This window comes from Onthophagus taurus, chromosome 5, assembly GCF_036711975.1.
Source record: "Onthophagus taurus isolate NC chromosome 5, IU_Otau_3.0, whole genome shotgun sequence".
Classification (NCBI taxonomy): Eukaryota; Metazoa; Arthropoda; class Insecta; order Coleoptera; family Scarabaeidae; genus Onthophagus; species Onthophagus taurus.
The window spans coordinates 1,120,731-1,143,158 of NC_091970.1; the positions used below are offsets into that span (position 1 = coordinate 1,120,731).

Consider the following 22,428-nt stretch of genomic DNA (forward strand, 5'->3'; position numbering starts at 1 on the left):
AAAACCCGTTTTTCTGCAATTTCAGTAAAAGTGTAAATTTAAAAAATTCGCATTGACCTTATTTTAAGGAGTTGGGACGTGATGTATACCTTAAATTAAAGCTAAAAGATTCTATTTTATGATAACGCCGAAATATAATGGGGTTTATTATAAACAATTTGCAGAAAACGAGTTTTGAATGAAAATATGTCAATTTGCGAAATGCCAAAAAAAATTAAAATTTAAATAAATCATAACAACCTTATTTTGAGGAATTAAAAAATGATTTATATTTTAATTTGAAGCTAAGAGACTCTATTTTTGGATAATGTTCAGAAATAATAGGGTTTATAATAAATAATTTCCACAAAAACAATTTTATCGAAAAACCCGTTTTTCTGCAATTTCAGTAAAAGTGTAAACTTAAAAAATTCGCATTGACCTTATTTTAAGGAGTTGGGACGTGATGTATACCTTAAATTGAAGCTAAAAGATTCTATTTTATGATAACGCCGAAATATAATGGGGTTTGTTATAAACAATTTGCAGAAAACGAGTTTTGAATGAAAATCTGTCAATTTGCGAAATGCCAAAAAAAATTAAAATTTAAATAAATCATAACAACCTTATTTTGAAGAATTAAAAAATGATTTATATTTTAATTTAAAGCTAAGAGACTCTATTTTTGGATAATGTTCAGAAATAATAGGGTTTATTATAAATAATTTCCACAAAAACAATTTTATCGAAAAACCCGTTTTTCTGCAATTTCAGTAAAAGTGTAAATTTAAAAAATTCGCATTGACCTTATTTTAAGGAGTTGGGACGTGATGTATACCTTAAATTAAAGCTAAAAGATTCTATTTTATGATAACGCCGAAATATAATGGGGTTTATTATAAACAATTTGCAGAAAACGAGTTTTGAATGAAAATATGTCAATTTGCGAAATGCCAAAAAAAATTAAAATTTAAATAAATCATAACAACCTTATTTTGAGGAATTAAAAAATGATTTATATTTTAATTTGAAGCTAAGAGACTCTATTTTTGGATAATGTTCAGAAATAATAGGGTTTATAATAAATAATTTCCACAAAAACAATTTTATCGAAAAACCCGTTTTTCTGCAATTTCAGTAAAAGTGTAAACTTAAAAAATTCGCATTGACCTTATTTTAAGGAGTTGGAACGTGATGTATACCTTAAATTAAAGCTAAAAGATTCTATTTTATGATAACGCCGAAATATAATGGGGTTTGTTATAAACAATTTGCAGAAAACGAGTTTTGAATGAAAATCTGTCAATTTGCGAAATGCCAAAAAAAATTAAAATTTAAATAAATCATAACAACCTTATTTAGAGGAATTAAAAAGTGATTTAAATCTTAATTTAAAGCTAAGATACTCTATTTTTGGATAGTGTTCAGAAATAATAGGGTTAATTATAAATAATTTCCAGAAAAATTTTAATTCATCAATTCACACATTATATCACAATTTCATTAATTTAATTAATTAATTAATACTGTGCTGATTCGTAAATTTAATAATTTAGAGGTGTTTAAATGATTCAAAAGAAATCGGGACGGCTTTTATATTTGTGCTTAAACCTCCAACGGATCAACGGCTTTAAAGATAGAAGTCGATCTCAAAACGACTTCAGAAGCATCCAATCGATCCAATTCGATCAAACTCGTAATTAAATTCCCTATCGAACAATCAGAAATCGTTAATAACCTCATCGTATGACTCGTATGTTGAGAATCCAACGCGGCGATCCTTTCTTGGCTCAATCCAACTTTTAAAGCCAACAAACACCAATCTCTTCCATGCGGATCAGGCGGATCCAATAATCCGCAAAGTTTTAATTTCGTGGGAGGTGGTAAATCGTAAATTTTTAACCCACACCCCCATTGGATGCTATTAGCGAGTTCCGCGTCTCCAAATAAAACCAATTGCACCATACTCTCCGCTTTTTCTATATCCGGGTTAAAAACGGTCACATCCGGAATCGATTCCGAATCGAGAATCGCCGAAATAATCGTTTGGGGGTTATAACAATACGGCTCGGAGTGATGAACGCGCAATTGGTGGCTACTTAAAACGTGTTTTTCGTACAATAAACCTGGGCAAATCGTCGAAATCGCCTCGGTTATTATTTTCATTGTTTGGTCGAAAAACGCAAACGAGAATTTTGAGGATTGGCGGGGACCGCGGATTTTTATCTCGACGTATTCGACGCCTCTGACATCCTCGTTTAGGGTTATTAACGTTTCTAGGGTGGTCGTGCACAGCTTTGAACCGTGGTACCATTGATACAGGTCTATATCGACGTCACCGAATGATGAGTTTAATGTTGAACGTCTTAATTCAATCTAAGCAATTGAATTTGTTTGTTAGTATTTGGGGTTTAACTCAAAACATTTACTAACATACAAACGAACATAAAATAATATTGCTCTATAAATGTAGAAATTAAAACAAATTTGGGGAAAACTTCGTTTCAGCAGCATTTAAGACATGCTCAATAAGTACAATGTCTTTCAATGTGATATACAGGTGTCCCAAAAGTTTGGGAACCTAACTTTGCGATGTTGTAATTTTGTTCATAACGATTTTGTGGCTGAGCCAAGCTGGAGTGACTCATTGTCAGAGTACAATTCGTCGTCTACGACGTAAGAGAGAGTTAAGACAGATGTCTGGCAGGATAAAGGAGAAAAAGAGATGGTTTAAGGCCAGAGCAAAGATAATTTTAACTCTTTAATTTTGAAATTCTAATTGATGAAAGTGTTAAAGCAGGCGGCTAAATGTTTTATATAGCTACAAACAGATTCCAGATGATGGAACATTTTAATAATAATTGCATTTTTCCCATTAACTAAACACAACCTCAAAGATTATTATTAAATTTGAAATTTACATAGGTTTTATAAAAAAATCAACAAGAACCTGTGGTTCTTCAATGCTGCTGAAACAGCTTATATTTTTGTTAATATTTTGAATTGCGAGAAGAAATAAAAGCAAAAAGCTATTTAACAAAATCACAATAAAAATAATCGCTTTATCACTTACTTGAATGTAGGGAAACATCGATGAAAATAAATGGCACGTTTCCGGTGGGGTGTACAATCTTAAACCTCCATAACAAGCCCCTGTGGTTCTATATCGAGGGTCTCCAGGATCCCATAATCCCGATAACGTTTCTATGTGGTTGTAAATCGGCAATTCGTATTCTACATCACCATCAACATCACACTAAAAACAAATAAATGTTGTTAGATAATAATTTTCTCCAAAACGGATTTAGATTTACGAAATAAAACTTTTTTACGTTCATTTTAATTTGACGTTTTGATTTTTTGAAAAGTGAGGTTAAGAAAAATGACAGATTTCTGTATTAACGATCAACTATTAATAGGAAATTTTTTGTTCAAACATAAAAATCATCACGCTAAAAACAAATAAATTTTGATAGATAATAATTTTGTCGAAAACGGATTTAGATTTACGAGATAAAACTTTTTTACGTCCGAAAGAAACGTTTTAGATTAGGTTACATTAAATTTTAATTTGACGTTTTAATTTTTTGAAAAGTGAGGTTAAGAAAAATGAAAGATTTCTGTATTAACGATCAATTATTAATAGGAAATACTTTGTTCAAACATAAAATATTCATAAAATAACTATCAACATCACACTAAAAAGAAATAAATTTTGATAGATAATAATTTTATCCAAAACGGATTTAGAATTACGAGATAAAACTTTTTTACTTCCGAAAGAAACGTTTTAGATTAGGTTACACTAAATTTTAATTTGACGTTTTAATTTTTTGAAAAGTGAGGTTAAGAAAAATGACAGATTTCTGTATTAACGATCAACTATTAATAGGAAATTCTTTGTTCAAACATAAAATATTCATAAAATAACCATCACCATATCAACATCACACTAAAAAGAAATAAATTTTGATAAATAATAATTTTATCCAAAACGGATTTAGATTTACGAGGTAAAACTTTTTTACGTTCGAAAAAAACGTTTTAGGTTAGGTTACGCTAAATTTTAATTTGACGTTTTAATTTTTTGAAAAGTGAGGTTAAGAAAAATGACAGATTTCTGTATTAACGATCAACTATTAATAGGAAATTCTTTGTTCAAACATAAAATATTCATAAAATAACCATCACCATATCAACATCACACTAAAAAGAAATAAATTTTGATAAATAATAATTTTATCCAAAACGGATTAAGATTTACGCGATAAAACTTTTTTACGTTCGAAAGAAACGTTTTAGGTTAGGTTACGCTAAATTTTAATTTGACGTTTTAATTTTTTGAAAAGTGAGGTTAAGAAAAATTAAAGATTTCTGTATTAACGATCAACTATTAATAGAAAATTCTTTGTTCAAACATAAAAATATTCATAAAATAACCATCACCATAGCAACATCACACTAAAAAGAAATAAATTTTGATAAATAATAATTTTATCCAAAACGGATTTAGATTTACGAGGTAAAACTTTTTTACGTTCGAAAGAAACGTTTTAGGTTAGGTTACGCTAAATTTTAATTTGACGTTTTAATTTTTTGAAAAGTGAGGTTAAGCAAGAAAGAATGATAGATTTCTGTATTAACGATCAATTATTAATAGGAAATTCTTTGTTCAAACATAAAATATTCATAAAATAACCATCACCATAGCAACATCACACTAAAAAGAAATAAATTTTGATAAATAATAATTTTATCCAAAACGGATTAAGATTTACGCGATAAAACATTTTTACGTTCGAAAGAAACGTTTTAGGTTAGGTTACGCTAAATTTTAATTTGACGTTTTAATTTTTTGAAAAGTGAGGTTAAGAAAAATGAAAGATTTCTGTATTAACGATTAACTATTAATAGGAAATTCTTTGTTCAAACATAAAAATATTCATAAAATAACCATCACCATATCAACATCACACTAAAAAGAAATAAATTTTGATAAATAATAATTTTATCCAAAACGGATTAAGATTTACGAGATAAAACTTTTTTACGTCTGAAAGAAACGTTTTAGATTAGGTTACACTAAATTTAAATTTGACGTTTTGATTTTTTGAAATGTGAGGTTAAGAAAAATTAAAGATTTCTGTATTAACGATCAACTATTAATAGGAAATTCTTTGTTCAAACATAAAAATATTCATAAAATAACCATCACCATATCAACATCACACTAAAAAGAAATAAATTTTGATAGATAATAATTTTATCCAAAACGGATTAAGATTTACGAGATAAAATTTTTTTACTTCCGAAAGAAACGTTTTAGGTTAGGTTACGCTAAATTTTAATTTGACGTTTAATTTTTTGAAAAGTGAGGTTAAGCAAGAAAGAATGATAGATTTCTGTATTAACGGTCAATTATTAATAGGAAATTCTTTGTTTAAACATAAAAATATTCATAAAATAACGAAAGAAGCGGAAGAATAGACTATATAATTTATTCTAGATACATGAGATATGCAGTATAAAAGATGAAGGTAATAAGAGCAGCAGAACTACCAACCTAAAAGCACCTCCGAAAGAAACAACATATGAAAGACTAAAATTGGAAATTGGAAAATCAGGAAAGAAGGGAGGAGTATGAAGGAGAACTTCAGGAGGAACTTTTTGCTGAATTTTCTGCAAAAATAGCTAAAAAAAATTGAAAATGGAAAATCAGGTATGGAATGCGGAAGAAACACTATGATGACTAAATATAGATGACAAACACTAAGAATTGCTTTTGAAAGGTTAGATATTGCTGGTAGATGACTAAATATTGATGGCAGAAACTAGATGTTACTAAGAGAAGGTAAGATATTGTTGCGAGTAGACTAGATGTTGATGACAGAAACTAATTATTACCAAGGGAAGGCTAGATACTGCTAGCAGATGACTAAATATTGATGGCAGAAAGTAAATTTTAATAAGGGATGGTTAAATGCTAGATTTTACTGGCAGAAAATAAGTATTACTAAAGGAAGACTAGATACTGCTGGCAGAAAATAGATATTGATGGAGGGTTAAATACTGCTTGCAGAGAACCAGATATTGATGGCAGAGACTCCAATTACATCTGCAACGTTAAATAATGTATAACTAAGGTTGAAATTTTAAAACATCATATCTCAAGAACTAATTGAGATATAAAGATGAAATAACCAGCATTTTAAAGCAAATTTAATTTAGTTTCAGCATCTAAAAAATTAATTCTAATACTGTATGAACCTCGTTTTCAGCAATTGTTAAATACAACTTTGCGTGGTAAATAATAAATATCTAAGGTTAAGAGAAAGAAGAAGAAAGTGAAATTAAAAATGTTGAAAGTTTTAAAATAATAATTGAAGTTAGATTATATTAAATTTAAGTATTAAATTGTTTAAAAATTTTGATTAATTACCTCGATGCATAATTCTAGAGATCTTAACAATTCCAAAACTCCAATAGCATCACATTGATTATAACTGGCTTGAAAATCTTCAGCAGTATAAACTCCAGTAACCCGAGCGTGTAAAATAAATTGATTTGAAAGTAATTCGCCGATTAATTGAGTTCCTAACCAAGAAACGTTTAAAACGACCAAATCGTTTACGCAAAATACTTCACCCATGGCGTGCAATTGTTGGAGTAATTCGTGAATGTGATCGTCCGACGCCAAGATATTAACGTGAAGACGTAGATATTCCGAAAAAATCGGGCGGGTTAAAACAGGAAATTGTTCGTGGTCTTTTTGAAGGGTTGTTAAATAATTTAAAGTTGATTCGAGTAATCCAGTCCAAGTTCCAATTGTTTGCTAAAAAAACAATTAATAAAATATTAAAAAAAAAAATTTAATATAAAATAATTAAGATTTTTGATTTAAAATTTGATTACGATTAACTTTACACACGAAATCAAAATAAAACGATTATGTACAGGAAAAAAATTGTGAATCACAACACATTTTGTGTGCTAAATGAATAAATTTTTTGAGTTTATTTAAAAATTGCTCTTAACACACAAGATACCTTCGTTTTAGACGTAATCAAATCGTAAGAGTTCCCTTTCCTAACGCAAGATTTTACATAAACACCCTGTAAACGTTTATTTATTTCTTAGTTTTACAAATTAATTTTTTGAGTCAAATTACCTGGATACAATCTTGCTTAATTGACGTCAAAATTGATTTTAATTGTTTAAAAGCGTGCGAAGCGGGAACATTGCAGTCCATAACAATGGGGTTTACGATCAAATTGGGGGCGTGTGGTACCATTTTTCGTAGTGTTTCAACCGTTTTTTGGGCATCCGTACTAATCCACTCACCGTGTTGGTTTTTTATGGCGCGGGTGGTGTCTACGTGGGTTGCTATTAAAATTATTTTACCATATTCAGCTAAAAATATAACTAAGTTATATAAAATTATTATTGCTTAATTAATTAACTTGTTGGAACATCCGCAGGTTGTCTCGCTAAAATAAAATTTAGCCAAAAACAAACTTGTTGGACTTGAACGGCGGGGGAGTCTTCCAAGTTAAAAAGAATCGCCGTTAAAGTATACGGGGAGGGCCATAAAAAATGGTGGTACGTGGGGAGAAAGTTTTCTTGGCCTGAAAAATCCCACACGCTTACATCGCCCACATTCGAAATTTCCACCTAAAATAAAGAAAAATTAATAATTTAGGAAAATTCCATGTGAAATGACCCAAAAAACACGTTAAAAATAAAAAAGTGTAGAATATACCGAAAAATCACATTAAAGTTTCGAAGTTTTTTCATCGAAATTCTTAATCTCCATTAAATTTCCTTTAATATGAACCCAAACACGACTAAATTATCACTAAAAACAACCAAAATGTTAAAATAAAATTATTTTGACAGTTGACGTTTGACATTTTAGGTTAATTTTAATAAAAATGTATTTTTAAAGATAAATAAGTCGTGTTTGGGTTCATTTTAAAGGATTTTTCACCCTTTATGCAGTGGTAACGATGAAAAATAAAAAAAAAACGAAAAATGAGTACTTCCGGTTTTAAATATTTAAAGTTTTTTCATCGAAATTCTTAATCTCCATTAAATTTCCTTTAATACAAACCCAAACACGACTAAATTCTCACCAAAAATAACCAAAATGTTAAAATAAAATTATTTTGACAGATGACGTTTGACATTTTAGGTTAATTTTAATAAAAATTTATTTTTAAAGATAAATAGGATGTGTATGAGCTTAATTTTAAAGGATTTTTTACCTTTAAAGCATTGGTAACGATGAAAAACAAAAAAAAACGAAAAATGAGTACTTCCGGTTTTAAAAATTTAAAGTTTTTTTCCTCGAAATTCTTAATCTCCATTAAATTTCCTTTAATACAAACCCAAACACGACTAAATTATCACCAAAAACAACCGAAATGTTAAAATAAAATTATTTTGACAGTTGACGTTTGACATTTTAGGTTAATTTTAATAAAAATGTATTTTTAAAGATAAATAAGTCGTGTTTGGGTTCATTTTAAAGGATTTTTCACCCTTTATGCATTGGTAACGATGAAAAATAAAAAAAAAACGAAAAATGAGTACTTCCGGTTTTAAATATTTAAAGTTTTTTCATCGAAATTCTTAATCTCCATTAAATTTCCTTTAATACAAACCCGAACACGACCAAATTCTCACCAAAAATAACCAAAATGTTAAAATAAAATTATTTTGACAGTTGACGTTTGACGTTTTAGGTTAATTTTAATAAAAATGTATTTTTAAGGATAAATAAGTCGTGTTTGGGTTCATTTTAAAGAATTTTTCACCCTTTATGCAGTGGTAACGATGAAAAATAAAAAAAAAACGAAAAATGAGTACTTCCGGTTTTAAAAATTTAAAGTTTTTTTCATCGAAATTCTTAATCTCCATTAAATTTCCTTTAATACGAACCCAAACACGACTAAATTATCACCAAAAACAAGCAAAATGATAAAATAAAATTATTTTGACAGTTGACGTTTGACGTTTTAGGTTAATTTTAATAAAAATGTATTTTTAAAAATAAATAAGTCGTGTTTGAGCTCATTTTAAAGGATTTTTTACCCTTAATGTATTGGTAACGATGAAAACAAAAAAAATTAAGATAAATGACGTTTCACCTGTCATTATTGACATTGCAACGTATGTAGCTTTTTCATTTTTCCACCAAAACTAACATTCTTGGGTATCAATTCGAATAAATCCAACCTCCTCAATCCAAATTTAGTACTAAAAATTATAATTAATTACTAAAAAATCAAGATGGCTTCCAATATGGATTTTTTTTTGAAAATGTGTTGTTGGGTGTATCATTTTGAATAATTTAAGTGTGATCTTTTCGAATTTCACACTTATTTTTAATAAACTAAAAATCTGAAAACATTCATTAATTGTAACCACACTAATATATATAGATATCACAAGAAGTGACGTCACGTCGAAACTTTAGTGATTTTTCGGTAAGTATTACACAAAAAAATCGTTCGAGGTTGCAAAAGAATTTCGCTGGCTAAAATTTATAAATTAATATAAAACGACCAAATAAAGTAATGACATTTAGAATTTGACGTTTCAATGTTATGTCTATTAATTAAACGTCACATTATAAATTTTCATTTAAACATGAAATGAAATGATAAAACAATTAAATGTTGATTGTTTTGTCAACTTTTAATAGGTTTTCGAAAAAATGATTATTTATTTACATTTTGCATATTAATCCCATTTGTGGATTGATAATTACAGGGTGACTCAAAAGTTAACGAATTTTGGCGTGAAGTTATCCCCATTTCGATTTGGGAGTTAATTGGAGATGATGGTCGAGCTAAAATTAAAAAATTTTAAACTCAATTTAAAAAAAATGTTTTACATTTACATTTATTGCTTTGCAACGAACTCGATCGTCGAAACAACGAACTAAAAAGTCCCGCATTTAACGATTTAACCAACGAAGTTTTTCCAACTCCGCAATGTCCCAAAATGCGAAGCGAAATCCTCAAAGCCGGTTTCGAAGTTGGTACTAATTGTCGCGCAAAAACATCTCTTTGTCCCGTCGCTCTCAATTTATCTAACAACTCTGCTATATCATTATGACCATATTTTAAAGCGGTTATATCGGCGCGGATATTATCAGAATTTTTTACTTCAATATTACAACCAGCTGTACATAAACATCTAAAAGGATTTTAATATATTTTTATTAAAACCCAAATAATTTAAAAAGAAATTCTTCTAAACTAAATTAAAACCAAAAAAAAAATGTAGGTTATGTCTAAATGAATAAAAAAAAAAGATTTCTACCTTACAACGTGAATATGTCCATTTCTGGCTGCTAGATGCAAGGGGAAAAGCCCCCCAGTTGTTGTAACCTCTACACTACAACCGAGAGCACACAGAGTTTGAACTACCTCTAATAAACCTAACGCGCAAGCTATATGAATCGGATAATCCCCATGCTAGAAAGAGAAATTACAGAAGAAACAACAATAAGATAATTCATGCCCCAAAACACCCTCCTTAATACTATAAACTAAAAAAAAAAACTAATAATTTCTTTGTTTTAGTTTTCTTACAGAGTCTTTTAACTCGAAATCAGCCCCTGCTTGTAACAAATAAAGGGCTATTGTTGTGTACTTTTTTCGTAACGATAAATGTAGCGCCGGATCGGGGCCTACATCCAATTCGACCCCTTCCTCAACTAAATATCTAAAAATTTATTTATTTACACGATTTATAATGATTATAATTTTTATTATTACATACCTAACCTCTAAAAGACACCCCTCAAGGGCGGCTATTTGTAATTTTGTGTAATCATCAAGTGAATACGACGATCTTCTACTCATTATTCTATTTTTGATTAATAATTTATTCGAAAAAACGCATTTATATATCAATATTTTTTATAATTTCGATATTTTCAATAATTCACCACCAATAAGGGAAAAAATGAATCAGAGCGCCATCTATTGGTGAGAGTTTTAATACGATTTGTTTAAAAAGTAAAATAAAAGATCATTTTATTTTATTATAGTTATTAACTATATAATAATAATTCATTAATTTTAATTATTTAAAAAAATATAATAATTTTGATATTAATACGACCGAGATGATCCGACTGATGTATATTAGCATTACCTACTTTAGCGACTTTTGTTTTGATTGATTAATTTTGTTAACTAATTTTTATTAAAGGGTTTTTAATTTAACTTTTAGATGTTATTTTAGATATAAATAAAAAAATTGTATTGACATATTTACCATGTATCCTTAATAACGTGTCATCATCTTGTCTCATTTTTGAACCTCAATGGGTTAAAATCCTAATTAGAACGCTTTGATGGATCCATGGGGCTCATAATTGGTCAAAACATCAACTATCTTCCAGTGCTTTAAGTCTTCCAAGTTCTTATTGTTTGCTAAAAAAAAACAAATATTAAATGAATTCAAAAATTTTTAATTCTTGCCTAACCTATAAAAGTTATTATTACGCCATCTATTAATGAGCGTTTCAACTTTCAATACGATTCGTTCTTAATTGAAATAAAGATATATTTTTTTATTATTATTTTAACTTTTTAATTATTTATTTGATTATCAAAAAAGAAAGATATAATAATAATAAAATTAATTTATTAATTAAAAAAAAAACTTAGCGCCATCTATTATACTTTTCTTAAACCAACATTTGACATTATTCAAAACCTAACCTAAAATTTTATTTTGTTATTGTAAAGTAATGAATCATGGCCTGGAAATTACTCGAATTAGTTTATTACTCCCTCATATTCGTTATTTTACTAGCGGCGAAGACTTATGGTATCAATTGCGGTTCTGATCCATGTAAATGTCAGCTAAGCGAAGATAAATACCTGAATTTCACCGAATTGAAAGGTGATAGAACCGTGGGGAGCGTTACTTATCATTATTACGGGTGTAAAAATACCGTTTTAAATAACGATTGTAAAGAGACAACCGTAAGTTTAACTTTCTTTTTAATTTTAATCGCGATTAATTTTTAATTCCGTAGTTGTGCTTGGAAGAAAAAATTAACGAAAATACAACCAAATGGACCAGTTTGGGTAATCAAAAGGATATGCAATTCGAAAACTCAAAGATCGGAGCCGATTATGATATTATTTATAGGTAGGTTGATTTTAAAATTTGACGGTTAGGTCTTTTTAATTTTTATTTTGTAGTAAAAGTAGAATTGGTTTGATTTGCACAGAACATTTTAATGAATCTGTATTAGTAGAAAAAGACATATCAAAAGTTAATGAGCCTGTAAGTTTTTATGTAAAAGAGTTCCTTAAAATAATTTAATGACATTTAGGTTAAATGTCAAATTTCAAGATGCCAACTTTAAAAAGAAAAATTATTTTATCGAACTCAAAATTAAAAAAATGATTTTAAATCATCCTTTTTTTTTTAGGTGTTATTTATATTTTCGAATAAAGGTTGTGCAATAATCATTCAACATCATGGGATGAGTACAGGTGGGACTTTGGTTGTTTTATTATTAGTTGGATTTGCTGTTTATTTTGTGGGTGGATCGATTGTACTTTATTGTATTAGAGGAGCTCGTGGAAAAGAGATGATACCAAATATTGATTTTTGGCAAAATTTGCCTGGTTTAGTAAAGGTAAGATTAAAAATAATTTGAAGGTTTGATTATTATAGCATATTTTGTTGTAGGATGGTGTAATATATTTATTAAATGGCTGTAGACCAACTGCTGTATCCACTGCTGAATCTTATGATCGAATATAAACTCTGAAATTATTTTCCTTTCATGTTTTTGTGTGTGTGTGTGTGTTTATTATTAACTCCTCGACTGGATTCATTAGTGTATTTATAAATTTTCTAATATAGATTAATAATAAAGATGTTTAAATAAATTGATTTATGTTTAATTACCAACCTAAAATAATGATTAAATGAAGATGACTATTGCCAACTTACTAAAGTTATGAATGAAAACGGTGGAAATTTTTGAAAAATTTACATTATTCCACTAAAATAGGAGAATTCAAAGAAAACCTGCTTGCAGGGTTTAAAGTAGTTGACAATCACGTAATTTGATCTTGCCTAGTAAGTAACAGTAGTAAATAGTGAAAAAGCAGAGGTAAAAAAAAAGTTTAACCTCACTTATTATGACATGTTGATTATTTTACAAATTTAACTAAAAAAAATATACATATTTACCATAATCTTTTAACATTTTTAAATTTCTTTCGAAACCGGTAATTCTTCTATTCCCATTCGCCCCCGATGCTTCCAAAGTCGATATCTAGCTAAATCTTTTCTCGTAACCATTCCTATAACCTAAAAATTAATTCAAAGTGAGGTTATGTTTGTCTTTTATGATTTTTAGGTTAAATCTTACTTCATTTCTGTCATTTACAACTGGTAAATGTCTCAAACCTAACGCTCTAAATAAACGGAACATTCTTGGTAAAGTAAACGACTACAAAAGAGAATTGTCACGAAAAATAAATTTAAATTAATTAATTTAATTACATGTAAAATTGTGTAAGGGGATCTATTCATGAACGGTCTCAAATCGATTGAGTAAGTTTTTTCTTGGTCGTCTATTTCGATTTCTTCGATTGTTGGGTATCTTGGGTATTCATCTCTGAAAATATTTGAGTCAATTTGTTCCCAATCGTCGACGGATTCGTTAAAAAGTTTCTTTTTTAAAATCACAATCAATTGAGATCGTAAAATTAACCCGCGAATTCTCCCGTAAGTTGTTACCTCTTGCTAAAAATGATTTTATTTCAATATGAGGCAATAAAATAAGGGATTACGAGTTTACTTGATCTGTTAGGGGTGGATCAACGACCGGAAATCCGTTATAAGTCGTTAATTTCAATAACTCAACGATATGTCCAACGTTTTCCACCGTTTTTAAAGTTACAACGGGATGTGACATAACCTCACTAGCATAAATGCTATTAGCCATCGGCGGGGGATCCCACGGTAATAAAGGAATCCCGTTTAATTGGATGTGAGTGTCGTAAATGCCTTCGTTAAAGAAATCGCCAGTCCATTTAGCCGCTATTAATGCAACGATTAGCGGTAAACCGAATGATATATTTCCAGTTGTCTCCATTATAATCACAGTTAAACTGATCGTCATTCGGACAATTCCTCCTAGTTGAGCGGCGGCTCCGATTAAAGCATACTTCCCTGGATGCATTGTAATCATTTCGGGGAAAATATTGTTTAGCCCAACAGCGAATAATCTCCCCCAAGCAGCTCCTGTTAATAACGACGGGATGAATAAACCGTTAGAAGTCGCTAAACCAAAAGTCCAACATGAAAGTAAAAAATAAAAAACCACGAAAACAGCCAAAGATAAAGCGTTGTGAGTATTTGGAGGATCATGGAGTAGCGATCGCACGCTCGCTTCCGGAGTTTGAAACCAAATACTAGCCAAAACGTTATATTGGCCGTCTTCGCAATACATTTGCGTTGGATATTTCGTTGGATCTTGCCCAAGTGGTTTGCAATCATTTAGCGCAAACATCATCATTATTCCTAACGTTGCGGACATAACGGCTACAAGACATGCTTCAATCACTCTTAACCAACGTTTTCTTAAATAACTAATTCAAAAATTAATTAATTAATTAAAAAATAATAAAAATACTTACATAATTCTAAAAACCGATAATTTATAATTAATGTGATTCCACAACGCTCCAAATAACCCCCCTAAAAATCCCATAAATACAAAAAGGGGTAATTCAAATATTTCGTATGATCCAGATTCAAATTTTCCTAAATTTAATAAACCCGGGTAACTCAAATCGCCGGGAACTCCGTGATAAGCGGATAAAATCGTGTTGAGTGTAAAAGTGCTCACGATTGAAGCGAAAAATGTCCTCCAAGTTAAACTTTGATTCCAAAAACTTGAACCTTCCTCCAAACTGAATAAAACGCCACCTAAAAAAAGTTCAAATAAAGTTTAAACGTCAATGTGACACAAATTCAATGTCACCAACTGTAACCAACTTCACAACAATTTGTCAAAATTAAATGTCAATTTTATGAAACGTTTTCTTTTACGAAAATTAATTAATTTATGCTTATATATTAATATGTTTTTTTTTTGTATTTTTAAACATACTTATTGTTGTTTGCATGCGCTAGATGGCAGTAATAAAAGGAAAATAAAATAAAATCCCTAGATTGTCAAAGTACCGAAATTTGCCGCCATTTTGGTTCGAAAATCAAGCGGGAAATTTAAAACTATGTCGTTTTGTTGATAAAATTACGCCAAATTTCCTTTCTTTTTTTTTCTCGTGGTACTTTGAAGAGTCGAAACTCCTTCTTGCTGATATTTTTGCAGCTCCAAAGACAATAAGACGGCATTATTTTTGCAAATAAGTGGTGAAATGCACTGACAAGCTGTCAAACCGCCATTTTGATTTTTACTTAAAAATTTAACTCACCAACGGGGGCTCCAAACGCCGCCGAAACACCCGCTGCGGCCCCACCACAAACGAAATCTCGTTTTTCATGGTCCTCCCGAAAATATTTAAACAATTTAAAATCTGTACGAAAAGTTGTCGATTTTCCTTGCGAAATTCCAGCTGCAACGACCGCTCCGGAATGAATCATGGGACCTTCCTAATGAAATAAAAACTTTTTATAAACATTGTTGTAACAAAATCGAAATAAAACAAACTTTTCCTCCGGCTAATCCTCCAACAACTGAACAAATTACTCCAATACTTTTAACAGCTAACGTTTTTATTCGAACAACTCTTGGAACTTTAACTCCATTTAAATAACATTTAACTTGTGGAATTCCACTCCCAGCTGCAATCGGCTTAAATAAAACAAATCAAACAATAAATTGATTTAAAAAAAGAAATTTTAAGGTTATGATACCTCAACATATGCAACTAAAAGTGATCCAATTAAGACAGGAATTAAATTGTACAACATCCAATAAAGATAGGGAATATATAGCTTGCCTTCTATTACATATTTATCAACAACTAAATGTAAGATAAAGTAAAATATATTTATTTTGGTTAAAACATAACCTAAAAATATTAATTTATTAAAAGGATACGTTTGCTTAACGATCTATATTTGATTTGAGACAACTCCTCAATTGATATATCAATGGTACAAGCTACTAAAGCAGTGACCATTCCTATTAATAAAAAAATAAACCATCGGGCTACGTTTCGTTTCATAAAATATGTGTCATCTTTTTCGCGTTCTTCGTCCAATAACAAATGATTTTCGCATATATCATAATCTAAACTCTACAATGAACTCTTTAAACGATATTGAGGCAATGAAATTAATAAAATCACCTCATATTTAGCTGAGAGAACGTTTAACGAGCCCGGTTCGACGAATCCGCCCCTTTTTTGCGTCCTACACCTAACCGAAGATAATAACGGATTTTCATCGTTTGTTGTAATTATTTCGTCTAAATCATCATTACTTGCTGAATTAACTGATTGGAGGTTCTACAAATAAGGAATTAATTACCTCATTTTTTTTGATTTTAACTTACTCTAAATCTTTTCGCTTTTATTTCATCTTGCGAGCTGGTACTCGCCCCTAAATCATTGTTTTCGTCCATATTTGCCTCATTTAGGTTTCTTTTGTGTTATAGATAAGGAATGAGGATGATTCATTAGAAGTAATTGAGATTTTATTTTATTTGAGGTTATGTTTTTTGTTTACCTTTATCTGTCAAAAAAATTTTTTTAGGTTAAGTCAATAAATTGTTTTTGATATAAAATTGTTTTAATATAAAAAGTTTTTGATATTATGGACGGATTGGTTTCTTAACATACATTTTTTGTTAGATGAGATTCTATAATACTAATTAAATTTTGTTTTAACTAATAAAAATAATAAACGTTTAATAAAACGATAAAACCTAATCCAAAAGATAACTTTAGCGTCGTCGTTGAGTTGCATTCATCACTTGAGCAATAACACTCTTGCCAAAAGACCCCATTGGGATAAACACCCCAATTGCAAACTCCAGTAATACCCGTTTCAGCAACAGAAGCACATTGTCGTATTACTTGTCTCCATCGTCCATCCCCTAAAGTAATTAATGTATAATAACACATTCTTAAAGCAGTCAAGAAACTTACAAATGAATCCTTTTGGGCTTTGTCGCGTGCTTTTTAAACAAAACGAACCAGGCATGTGGCTTTCATCGCTAGTGCATTCAATCGCGATGTGCTCCCGCTTATCAAACTTACGATAGGCCCCACAATTATCTTGATTTTTTCCATCGTTATCAGAACTACACTGAAAACACCTTATCGCTTCTGTTGTTAAAAATAACGATATGAATAAGACGAAGAAGATATTTAGGTGTTTTAGTGAAACTTTAAACATTGTTTAATATTCTTTTTTTGGTCTTAATTAAAATAATGGATTAATCATCCAGTTGTTGACAAAACATGGGTTGGGTTATTTTTTTACAGGTTTCTGTAATTTTTTTTAGGTTATGTTATCAACAACTAAATCATATCAAATTATCACTTATTTAATTATTATATTAACCTCGTTTATAATAAATAATAATAAAATTTCGTTATTAATTTCACCTTATCAAGGGTAATTCAAAATAACGAATTTTTTAATTTAATTTGATTTTAATGACCGCCATCTATCGGACAAAATTAATAAAATTATAATTCTTAAGGTTATCTAGCTTAAAATTGTAATAATCAAAAACTTCTCGCTAAAACACTGGAAAAAACGAACCGGGCAAGTGGTTTTCATCTCTGGTGCATTCAATCGCGATCAAACTTACGATAGGCCCATTAATTATTTGATTTTTTTTCCATCGTTATCAGAACTACACTGAAAACACCTTATCGCTTCTGTTGTTAGAAATAACGATGTGAATAAGATGAAGAAGATATTTTGGTGTTAATTAAAATAATGGATTAATCATCTAGTTGTTGACAAAACATGGGTTGGGTTATTTTTTTACAGGTTTCTGTAATTCTTTTTAAGTTATCAATCAACAACAAAATTATGTCAAATTATGACTTATTTAATTATTATATTAACCTTATTTATAATAAATAATAAGAAAATTTCGTTATTAATTTAACCCTATTCAAGCAAAATTAAAAATAACGAATTTTTTAATTAAATTTAACGTAATGAGCGCCATCTATCGGAGAGAATTCCTTCGTTCATAATTTTTTAGGTTATCTAGTTTAAAATTGAAATTTTCTTGTAATAATGAAAAACTTATCGGTAAAACACTAGTAAAAGTTTTTTTATGGTGTGATATGGTGATTCTGCAGATTTAATTAGTTAACTTGTCTGTTTTAAATGTTTAAGGTAAAATAGCCTTCAAAATGGAGTAAGGAGCCCCAACCAAAAGTTTTTTGTCTTAAAGAAACGTTTTAAAGGAATCCCGAAGATTTTATTTAAATAAAGACTCAACAATGAATTCCGTTAATGAAACAGCTTTGAAAGAAACCACAAATGACTCAAGAAATAAGTCAACAAAGAACTCAAAATTAGATCCAAAACAATCAACCGAAGATCCCCTTAAAGAATACTTCAACAGTATTGCAAATAGTGAAACTTTACGTTTAAACTTTCAATCGTTAATCTCAGTACTTTCAAGCAGTTTAAGAATTGATTTGACAAATGTGTCACGGCCTATGAAAAATGTGCTTGCAGAATCGTTGTGTTATTTTATAAAAAATTGGTCTGGATGGAAAGAATATAAAAATTTGGTGTTAAAGGATGAATGTTTTTCGAAATTCAAAGATTATCTCCGGGCAAAGTTAACCTATATTGTTGAAAATGAGGGTGAATTTTGTAAAAGAAGCAATAAACCAAAACCAACAATGGTTGCTGCTGAAACACAAACGGATTTGCCACCAAAAAATAATAAACCAGAAGCTCCTTTTAGTTTAACTATTTCTGGACCACCACATTTTTTAAATAATATGGTTTTTGTTGAAATAAACAGTAAGTTTAAACATTAAGTTATTTTCAGATTTAAAAGTGAATTAATTTTTATTTTTAGATAACTTTTTGCTAAAACAGCATTCAGAGAAACCATGGAAGCTGGCACCCTCAACAACATTTTTTCTAAACCATCCTTATGTTAAAATTAGTATCAATTTACCCAAAATTCTATTTTCACGCTCTAATATCCATGATTATAAAAGTTATTTAACAGATGATGGGGATATGGCATCTTGTCTCAAAACAGACTTTATTAGTGAAGTTGTAAAAACTTCTAATGTAACACCTAAAGTGTTTTCATTCAATTTCATCTCTGCTTATTTTGAACAATTAATATCCATCATGGCGAAATATAACGTTAAGAATTGCTTATTGATTCAAAGCATCATGAATGAGTATTTAAGGGATATTAAGGACTGTAATATAAATGGATGCACGATGGCATCACCTTTTATGGTAACTTTTAATATTGGGAAAAATGTTTATGTTCGTAATAAAAAAACTGTTGCTTGTGCTAGCAAAAGGTAAGTTAATAATCAATTATACCGGGAATTTCATATAATTTGCAATATACCGGATGTTTCATAATCCAAAAATTTGAACAAAGTCCTGCGCATATATTATGAAACACTCTGTATATGAATGCAATAACCATAGTTATGAAAATATTGTGCGCTTGCACTCTACCACATAAAATGCGACATAGCTTAATAGTACAGGAATTGAGTAGTTTTGTAACGAAAAAGTTTTGCTTGAAAATAGTGACGTCCTTATAAGAAAAAAATGTCAAAACTTAAGGTTAGTATTAATATTTAAAAATTATGTTGCTAACTTCATTGTTGCCAACTTCAGGTTTAGTACTTTTTATTCTCATTTGAATGGTTATTTAATAAGGATTACGAATATATCAAGATTAAATTTGACATAACACCATGAAGTTGAGATGTCAACCTCAATTTTGACGTATTCGTAATTGTCAATACGAATCCTTTGAAATGAGTACCAACACGACATATTTCATTTCAATTAATAAAGTTACGGTCAATTTCCGGTTTGAAATGTCAATGTCAATTTAGACATATTCGTAATTTTAACAAAATGTCTTAAAATAAATACAATTTTTCATAAAAGCCGAAAATATAAAAAAAAAATGTCAAAAATTAAAGTTGGTATTAATATTTAAAAATTATGTTGCTAACTTCATTGTTGCCAACTTCAGGTTTAATACTTTTATTGTTATTTAAATAGTTATTTAATAAGGATTACGAATACTTCAAAATTAATATTGACACATCACCATGAAGTTGTTAACCTTTGAACCTTTGGTTTGAAATGTCAACCTCAATTTTGACGTATATGTAATCCTCATTAAAAATCTTTTGAAATGAGTACCAACACGACATATTTTGTTTCAATATTAATAAAGTTACGGTCAATTTTCTGTTTGAAATGTCAACGTCAATTTAGACATTCGTAATTTTAACAAAATGTCTTAAAATAAATTTAATTTTTCATAAAAACCGAAAATATAAAAAAAAATGTCAAAAATTAAGGTTGGTATTACTATTTAAAAATTATGTTGCTAACTTCATTGTTGCCAACTTCAGGTTTAATATTTTTATTGTTATTTAAATAGTTATTTAATAAGGATTACGAATACTTCAAAATTAATATTGACACATCACCATGAAGTTGTTAACCTTTGAACCTTTGGTTTGAAATGTCAACCTCAATTTTGACGTATATGTAATCCTCATTAAAAATCTTTTGAAATGAGTACCAACACGACATATTTAATTTCAATATTAATGAAGTTATGATCAATTTCCGGTTTGAAATGTCAACGTCAATTTTGACATATTCGTAATTTTATTAAAATGTCTTAAAATAAATATAATTTTTCATAGAAAACGAAAATACAAGTAAAAATCTCAAAAATTAAGGTTGGTATTAATATTTAAAAATTATGTTGCTAACTTCATTGTTGTCAACTTTACGTTTAATATTTTTTTATTCTAACTTTTTTGTTTTTCGAGATAAATGCGTCATGTTTGGGCTCATTTGAAAGATTATTTAATAAGGATTACGAATACATCAATATTAAAGTTGACATTAACACCATGAAGTTGTCAACTTTGAAATGTCAACCTCAATTTTGACGTATTTGTAATCGTCACTGAGAATTCTTTGAAATGAGTACCAACACGACATATTTAATTTCAATATTAATGAAGTTATGATCAATTTCCGGTTTGAAATGTCAACGTCAATTTTGACATATTCGTAATTTTATTAAAATGTCTTAAAATAAATATAATTTTTCATAGAAAACGAAAATACAAGAAAAAATCTCAAAAATTAAGGTTGGTATTAATATTTAAAAATTATGTTGCTAACTTCATTGTTGTCAACTTTACGTTTAATATTTTTTATTCTAACTTTTTTGTTTTTCGAGATAAATGCGTCATGTTTGGGCTCATTTGAAAGATTATTTAATAAGGATTACGAATACATCGATATTAAAGTTGACATTAACACCATGAAGTTGTCAACTTTGAAATGTCAACCTCAATTTTAACGTATTTGTAATCGTCACTAAGAATTCTTTGAAATGAGTACCAACACGACATATTTAATTTCAATATTAATAAAGTTACGGTCAATTTCCGGTTTGAAATGTCAATGTCAATTTAGACATATTCGTAATTTTAACAAAATGTCTTTTAAAATAAATACAATTTTTCATAAAAGCCGAAAATATAAGAAAAAATGTCAAAAATTATCAGAAAACCATTTTATGTGGGATAAAATAAGTAGGTACTTCCTGGTTTCTATGGAAATATATTGTTGTATATTCTACATCTTAAATGAAATTCACTGTGTAGACGTAAAATTTAACAAACAACAATTTTATTTTTAGCAAAAACAAAAATGTAATACATTTTTGCCAAATCCTAACTCCAAAAGTCGCATTTTCACTCGAAGAATTTAACGTTGCAGAAAGCGGAAGCACAAATACTTTTATGGATTTAAATTCAATGGACAAATTACTTAAAATGGGGTCTAAACTATATTTACAGGTTCTTAATAATTGCGTTACGTTTAGTTGTACGTTGTGCAATAAAGTATATCAAGGAGAGCATTGCTATTTTGAATGTATGGACCATTTCCGAATTGTACATAAAGGCGAACAAGAAGTTGTATGTTTTAAATGTCGCAACAAGTTTGATGTACCCAATTTGGCATCGACAAGATGGTATCATAATTGCCAAACATAAGTAAAAGAAGATTAAGTGATGATTAGTGTAAGAGTTTATTTATATAATTTTATTGAAATTATTTAAAAACTCACCAGTAAACTGCAACAAGTGGAAATATCACTTCTCATTTGGATCATCTGTAACGAAAAAATGAATAACAATT

General features: G+C 29.0%; 5 protein-coding genes across 10 annotated transcripts; 2 read left to right on the forward strand and 3 right to left on the reverse strand.

Annotated features, from left to right (window-relative positions):
* Positions 1–1,429: 1,429 nt before the first annotated feature.
* Positions 1,430–11,360, reverse strand: LOC111413634 (death-associated protein kinase dapk-1-like). Of its 3 annotated transcripts, XM_023044670.2 has the most exons (10): positions 10,771–10,903; positions 10,581–10,713; positions 10,309–10,463; positions 9,884–10,182; positions 9,714–9,832; positions 7,440–7,650; positions 7,148–7,389; positions 6,419–6,811; positions 3,053–3,235; positions 1,430–2,355 (listed from the first exon to the last, which is right to left on the reverse strand). In XM_023044670.2, exons 1-10 carry the CDS (start codon positions 10,851–10,853, stop codon positions 1,585–1,587), a joined length of 2,589 nt encoding a protein of 862 aa, XP_022900438.2. In that variant the 5' UTR covers positions 10,854–10,903; the 3' UTR covers positions 1,430–1,584. The 3 variants fall into 3 exon arrangements, with proteins under 3 accessions (XP_022900438.2, XP_022900439.2, XP_022900440.2); XM_023044671.2 differs by lacking the exons at positions 10,581–10,713; positions 10,771–10,903 and adding an exon at positions 11,272–11,360; XM_023044672.2 differs by lacking the exons at positions 10,581–10,713; positions 10,771–10,903 and having other exon boundaries at positions 10,314–10,574.
* On the reverse strand, positions 11,352–16,709 carry LOC111413636 (chloride channel protein 7). 3 transcript variants are annotated; one of them, XM_071195812.1, is made up of 12 exons: positions 16,556–16,709; positions 16,350–16,508; positions 16,100–16,298; positions 15,913–16,022; positions 15,707–15,850; positions 15,471–15,648; positions 14,670–14,961; positions 13,829–14,621; positions 13,531–13,773; positions 13,397–13,477; positions 13,216–13,335; positions 11,352–11,429 (listed from the first exon to the last, which is right to left on the reverse strand). In XM_071195812.1, the coding sequence occupies exons 1-11, from the start codon at positions 16,622–16,624 to the stop codon at positions 13,234–13,236; spliced, it is 2,370 nt and encodes a 789-aa protein (XP_071051913.1). In that variant the 5' UTR covers positions 16,625–16,709; the 3' UTR covers positions 11,352–11,429; positions 13,216–13,233. The 3 variants fall into 3 exon arrangements, with proteins under 3 accessions (XP_071051913.1, XP_071051914.1, XP_022900441.2); XM_071195813.1 differs by lacking the exon at positions 11,352–11,429 and adding an exon at positions 11,627–12,931; XM_023044673.2 differs by lacking the exon at positions 11,352–11,429 and having other exon boundaries at positions 13,155–13,335.
* On the forward strand, positions 11,757–12,908 carry LOC111413643 (cation-dependent mannose-6-phosphate receptor-like). Its single transcript, XM_023044682.2, has 5 exons — positions 11,757–11,987; positions 12,041–12,156; positions 12,210–12,294; positions 12,443–12,652; positions 12,706–12,908. The coding sequence occupies exons 1-5, from the start codon at positions 11,757–11,759 to the stop codon at positions 12,778–12,780; spliced, it is 717 nt and encodes a 238-aa protein (XP_022900450.2). The 3' UTR covers positions 12,781–12,908.
* A 60-nt stretch (positions 16,710–16,769) lies between the features above and the next one.
* On the reverse strand, positions 16,770–17,503 carry LOC111413645 (UPAR/Ly6 domain-containing protein crok). The gene is made up of 2 exons (XM_023044684.2): positions 17,151–17,503; positions 16,770–17,098 (listed from the first exon to the last, which is right to left on the reverse strand). The coding sequence occupies exons 1-2, from the start codon at positions 17,398–17,400 to the stop codon at positions 16,890–16,892; spliced, it is 459 nt and encodes a 152-aa protein (XP_022900452.2). The 5' UTR covers positions 17,401–17,503; the 3' UTR covers positions 16,770–16,889.
* A 628-nt stretch (positions 17,504–18,131) lies between these two features.
* LOC111413644 (uncharacterized) lies at positions 18,132–22,341 on the forward strand. Of its 2 annotated transcripts, XM_071195815.1 has the most exons (4): positions 18,132–18,304; positions 18,364–19,005; positions 19,064–19,529; positions 21,926–22,341. In XM_071195815.1, the coding sequence occupies exons 2-4, from the start codon at positions 18,471–18,473 to the stop codon at positions 22,281–22,283; spliced, it is 1,359 nt and encodes a 452-aa protein (XP_071051916.1). In that variant the 5' UTR covers positions 18,132–18,304; positions 18,364–18,470; the 3' UTR covers positions 22,284–22,341. The 2 variants fall into 2 exon arrangements, with proteins under 2 accessions (XP_071051916.1, XP_071051917.1); XM_071195816.1 differs by having other exon boundaries at positions 18,132–19,005.
* The last annotated feature ends 87 nt before the right edge of the window (positions 22,342–22,428 follow it).

Coding starts and splice junctions, on each gene's coding strand:
- LOC111413634 (XM_023044670.2), bottom strand. CDS start 10,853: ATGAGTAGAAGATCGTCGTATTCACTTGATGATTACACAAAATTACAA. Junction 3,236..6,418: donor CTCTAGAATTATGCATCGAG/GTAATTAATCAA, acceptor ATTTGTTTTTAG/TGTGATGTTGATGGTGATGT. Junction 2,356..3,052: donor CGATGTTTCCCTACATTCAA/GTAAGTGATAAA, acceptor TCAATTGCTTAG/ATTGAATTAAGACGTTCAAC.
- LOC111413643 (XM_023044682.2), top strand. CDS start 11,757: ATGGCCTGGAAATTACTCGAATTAGTTTATTACTCCCTCATATTCGTT. Junction 12,157..12,209: donor GATTATGATATTATTTATAG/GTAGGTTGATTT, acceptor TTTATTTTGTAG/TAAAAGTAGAATTGGTTTGA. Junction 12,653..12,705: donor ATTTGCCTGGTTTAGTAAAG/GTAAGATTAAAA, acceptor ATTTTGTTGTAG/GATGGTGTAATATATTTATT.
- LOC111413636 (XM_071195812.1), bottom strand. CDS start 16,624: ATGGACGAAAACAATGATTTAGGGGCGAGTACCAGCTCGCAAGATGAA. Junction 15,649..15,706: donor GAGGATTAGCCGGAGGAAAA/GTTTGTTTTATT, acceptor TTATTTCATTAG/GAAGGTCCCATGATTCATTC. Junction 14,962..15,470: donor GGCGTTTGGAGCCCCCGTTG/GTGAGTTAAATT, acceptor AACTTTTTTTAG/GTGGCGTTTTATTCAGTTTG.
- LOC111413645 (XM_023044684.2), bottom strand. CDS start 17,400: ATGTTTAAAGTTTCACTAAAACACCTAAATATCTTCTTCGTCTTATTC. Junction 17,099..17,150: donor AAGCCCAAAAGGATTCATTT/GTAAGTTTCTTG, acceptor TAATTACTTTAG/GGGATGGACGATGGAGACAA.
- LOC111413644 (XM_071195816.1), top strand. CDS start 18,471: ATGAATTCCGTTAATGAAACAGCTTTGAAAGAAACCACAAATGACTCA. Junction 19,006..19,063: donor GGTTTTTGTTGAAATAAACA/GTAAGTTTAAAC, acceptor TTTTATTTTTAG/ATAACTTTTTGCTAAAACAG. Junction 19,530..21,925: donor GTTGCTTGTGCTAGCAAAAG/GTAAGTTAATAA, acceptor TTTTATTTTTAG/CAAAAACAAAAATGTAATAC.